General features: G+C 58.8%; 1 protein-coding gene across 1 annotated transcript; it reads right to left on the minus strand.

The window, feature by feature from the left end:
* Positions 1-331: 331 nt before the first annotated feature.
* On the minus strand, positions 332-1,794 carry VDBG_05386 (SOF1; the record flags this gene model as incomplete). The annotated part of the gene is made up of 3 exons (XM_003004227.1): positions 332-877; positions 939-1,623; positions 1,679-1,794. 3 exons carry the CDS (start codon positions 1,792-1,794, stop codon positions 332-334), a joined length of 1,347 nt encoding a protein of 448 aa, XP_003004273.1.
* Between the last annotated feature and the right edge of the window lie 210 nt (positions 1,795-2,004).

The raw sequence follows: 2,004 nt of genomic DNA on the forward strand, positions 1-2,004 counted from the left end.
TTCCGAGGAGGTCTTGTTTTTGCTGCAATATTCGTCGCATATCTTTGCTAAAGGGTCTCTGTTCCCATTCTAGGCACGTGGGCAATTCGAACGACTTGCCGATGAACCCGGATCGATCACGATAGCACCATGTTTGCATCCCCATTGACACTCTCTGCAGGTTCACACCTGACCGGGGGCCACGATTGAAAACTACATACAATTTAGCCATCTCGAAAACGCCCATGCGCACAAGGTATTTAAAACGCCCAGCAATGCCGTGCCAAAACGCCTGCGAAACCCAAGACAATCCAAGGAGCATGTGCCGCCGCCCCCCCCCCCGTCGCACACGCTACTTCTCCCGCGCCAGCACCATCTTCTCGCGCTCGCTGCGCCTCTTCTGGAACTGCTTCTTCGTGTGCCGCCTCTCGTTCTCTTCCCTCCTTTTGATCGACTTGAGCTCCTGCGCCTTGATCTCGCCCGCCTTCTTGACGACCGTCGGGATGTGCCTGTGACGCTTGATGCGGCGCACCTCGGGCATGTGGCTGAAGCGCTCGATGAGGGCATTGTTGTACTCGAGGGCTTGTCGGTGGCGCGCCGACTTGACGCCCGACCGCTCCGAAGCGTTGGTGCGCCAGAGACGCACATTGCCGTCGTCGGAGCCCGAGAGGACGTACTTGGAATCGGGCGTGAACATGGTGCTGAACACGCGCTGCATGCGCTTCGTGTGGTAGATGTCGCGCGAGTGGCCTTGGTCGCGGTTCCAGAGGCGAATCGTGCGATCGTACGAGCCCGAGACGAGCTCCTGGCCCGTGGGACTGAACTCGACGGACATGACCGAGGCAACGTGGTCCTTGAGCACATTGAGCGCCCTGTCGAACTTGCGCATGTCGAAGATCTGGCCACCCCTGTTAGCAGTCTGTTGCACCAAGCATCAGTGTTCGGAGCAAGCGACTCACGTAAATGTTGTGATCTTCGCTGCCCACCGCAAAGTTGAAGGCCTCCATGGGGTTCCACGAGATGGTGTTGCAGGCAAAGTTGAGCGTTGTCCTCGTCAGAGGCATCGAGGTCCTGAGGTCGAACAGGACGATCGATCGGTCGAGGCCGCACGCCGCAAGCACCGACGTCTCCACCTGGTTGAATGCCACGGCATTGATTGTGTCGACAGAGTTGGGCCAGCCCAGCACGTCTGGCGCGGCATTGTGGCGTTCCAGGTCATAGATGGCCACCGAGCTCGACGACGAAGACGCGGCAAAGACGTTGCGCGACCGGTGCATCGACAGGTCCGTGAAGCCGCTGTTGCCGAGCCACGACGAGATGGGCGCAGACTCGCTCGGTGTGTTGTAGGGATCCCACAGCTTGATGGTCTTGTCGGACGCCGCACTGAGCAGGCGCTGATCCTTGGTCCAGCAGACGCTCCTGACAATGTTCTCGTGTGCGCTCTTCGTCTGCCAGACCTCGTCCCGGCTCGTCATGTCAAACACCTTGACAGCGCCGTCGCCACTCGCCGACGCAAACCGTTGCAGACTGTTGGGGTCCTTTGCCATTGTGTAGACACCGTCGACGTGGCCCTGGCCGAGCTCGGCCACGAAGGGCGCCGCGTGCATGCGCTCGAGTTTGACCGCATTGAGAGCTTTCGTGTATCTGGTCGCCGTTAGCTTTGGACATGGCCAGAAGAGCCGCATTTCGGGTCACTGACTCTCTCGCACGCTCGAAGGGATGGGCGCCAGGATCGAGGTTACGCGGCTGCTTGACGACCTCTGTTCCAGGCGGGTTGTACTCGGACACCGACCGACTAAGAGCTTTGATCTTCATGGCGAAAGTGGCCCAGAGCCCAAGGTGACAATTCGTGTCGGTGCTGATGTCGACGAGACGATGGTCGAAGGGGGTCCGGAGCTTCGTTGAATCAAGGGTTGCGTCTGGAGATCGAGTTTGCGTGGTGCGTGCAACTGACCAAAACAATTATTCTTTCCCAAGATCTTCTTGACCCTCGCCTCGTTCACTTGGGCCATCTCCAAAAATTCC

Source organism: Verticillium alfalfae, genomic scaffold (assembly GCF_000150825.1).
Source record: "Verticillium alfalfae VaMs.102 supercont1.6 genomic scaffold, whole genome shotgun sequence".
NCBI lineage: Eukaryota > Fungi > Ascomycota > Sordariomycetes > Glomerellales > Plectosphaerellaceae > Verticillium > Verticillium alfalfae.